A 2,114-nucleotide genomic window follows, 5' to 3' on the forward strand; every position below is an offset into this window, starting at 1 on the left:
GTGAAATTAATCTGGAAAAAAATGGTTGAGAATAGTTAAGAAAATATTGACAGAATAATAAGGTGGGAATATCTGCACGGCTAGAAAAGTCACATTAATGAACAGAGTAGAACAAAGAAACAAATATATACAGATATTCACATATGAAAAACTGTCATTTCAGGTCAGTGGGAACAGATGAATTTTTCAACAAATATAATGGCATAATTAGCTAAATGTGTGAAAATAATGAATTTTGATCAGCTAAAGGAAAAGACTGAAAGGCATGACCACAACAAAACTTTAACTCTCTATTGTCAAAAACACTGGAACGTATAGTAAATTAAAATGGACTAAGAAACATATTTGTAGCATATGTGGGAACCAGAGGATATATAGGATGTTTATCAGTTGATTTGTGTGGCTGCCTACATCTCCTTCTCTGAAAATAAAGCAAATAGGCAGAGGCCATAAGAAGTTCTTCCCCTGACCCCCTCAAATTCCCTAGGCGAGTCTGATCTGACTGGGGATGTGCACCGAGCTCAAAGAAGGCAACTTAGGAGTCAGGTTCTCAGCCTTACATATCTGAATGTGGAAATGCAGATAACATAGCTGGTTATAGCACATGCTAGAGAACATTCATGCCCTACTTCCTATAAGACTCAGAGTTGGTGCTGTAGCAACCTGCAGTCTCAGGAATATATAACTTCATGAATTTATAAAGGAAGCCTTGTCAAGCAAACTAGTCTATGAAAAGTAGAAAGGGACAGATGTGGAGAGAGAAGCAGAAGAGTCTAGAAAGCAAGAACAGCTAACTAGCTGCCTGACAACTTTCTAGTTAGTACTTGGGAAGCTTTGTTCTACTCTCTGGTTTTACATTCTATGAGGTTATCCCTTCTCCTAGCTACAAATTCCCTACTTCCTAAAATAGATTAAAGAGATTTGTTTCAACAGACACATGATACTCATGACATAGGGCTAATATATGAAATATCCCTTCAGATCAATAACATTTTCATAGTAAAATGGGCAAAAGTCAAAGGTTTTTCTAAAGAAATATAAACAGCCAATAGATACAGAAAAAATTAAACCTCATTAAGACCAAAACATACTTCCATCCAGCGGCTGCGGCACCCGCCCTGACCCAGACCTTCCGCCCCTAGGCTCTACTGGCAGCGCAGCCCCCCAGCCCCGCACTGGTGTCCGATGCGAGAGCCTGTGCTTAAGTAAGACATTAAGCCTCATTGGAGATATTCAAGCAAAGATTGGACAACTAATTTTCTGGAACAAAAGGAAACTCATGCATCAGAAAAGGTGACTAATAAACATACCAAAAGAATATGGCTGCACAAATGCCAGAATCTGATCAGGTAAAACAGTTCAAGGAATTTCTTGGAACCTACAATAAACTTACCGAAACGTGCTTTTTGGATTGCGTTAAAGACTTCACAACAAGAGAAGTCAAACCTGAAGAGACCACCTGTTCAGAACATTGCTTACAGAAATATTTAAAAATGACACAAAGAATATCCATGAGATTTCAGGAATATCATATTCAGCAGAATGAAGCCCTGGCAGCCAAAGCAGGACTTCTTGGCCAGCCACGATAGAGAAGTCCTGATGGATGGACTTTTGATGAAAGATTGCCAGCAGCTGTTGTGATAGAAATGATTCATCTGCTAGAATCCCCTGAAAGCAGTAGCCACCATGTTAAACTGTCTGTCATGACTGTGGCAAATGGAAACAACTGGAGAAACAAAATTGCTATTTATGGAGAATAATCAAAATAGAAGGTCTTATTGTTCAATGAAAATAATAAGATGCAACATTTGTTGAGGCCTTAAGATTCAGCAGCTTGGTAACTTCATTAGAAAAATAAACCATTGTTTCTTCAATTGTGACTGTTAATTTTAAAGCAAAATATGTGTTCAATCATGTATGAGATCGAAAAAATTTTTTTATTACTAAAAGTAAAATAAATGGAAATATCACTGAAAAAAAAAAAAAGACCAAAACATAGAGGTGTTAAAACAACAATAATACCACATTTTCAGCCTTTAGCAATAATACCACATTTTCAGCCTTTCATGTTAACCAAGACTATTTTAAGGCTTCAGTATTGAGAAGGATTAGGG

The 2,114-nt window shown here is 37.1% G+C and overlaps 1 protein-coding gene across 1 annotated transcript; it reads left to right on the forward strand.

Moving 5' to 3' along the window:
• Positions 1-1,132: 1,132 nt before the first annotated feature.
• On the forward strand, positions 1,133-1,874 carry LOC106559491 (mitochondrial import inner membrane translocase subunit Tim9-like). Its single transcript, XM_038525574.1, has one exon. It carries the CDS (start codon positions 1,320-1,322, stop codon positions 1,587-1,589), a length of 270 nt encoding a protein of 89 aa, XP_038381502.1. The 5' UTR covers positions 1,133-1,319; the 3' UTR covers positions 1,590-1,874.
• The last annotated feature ends 240 nt before the right edge of the window (positions 1,875-2,114 follow it).

Source organism: Canis lupus, chromosome 1 (assembly GCF_011100685.1).
Source record: "Canis lupus familiaris isolate Mischka breed German Shepherd chromosome 1, alternate assembly UU_Cfam_GSD_1.0, whole genome shotgun sequence".
Classification (NCBI taxonomy): Eukaryota; Metazoa; Chordata; class Mammalia; order Carnivora; family Canidae; genus Canis; species Canis lupus.

Coding starts and splice junctions, on each gene's coding strand:
- LOC106559491 (XM_038525574.1), top strand. CDS start 1,320: ATGGCTGCACAAATGCCAGAATCTGATCAGGTAAAACAGTTCAAGGAA.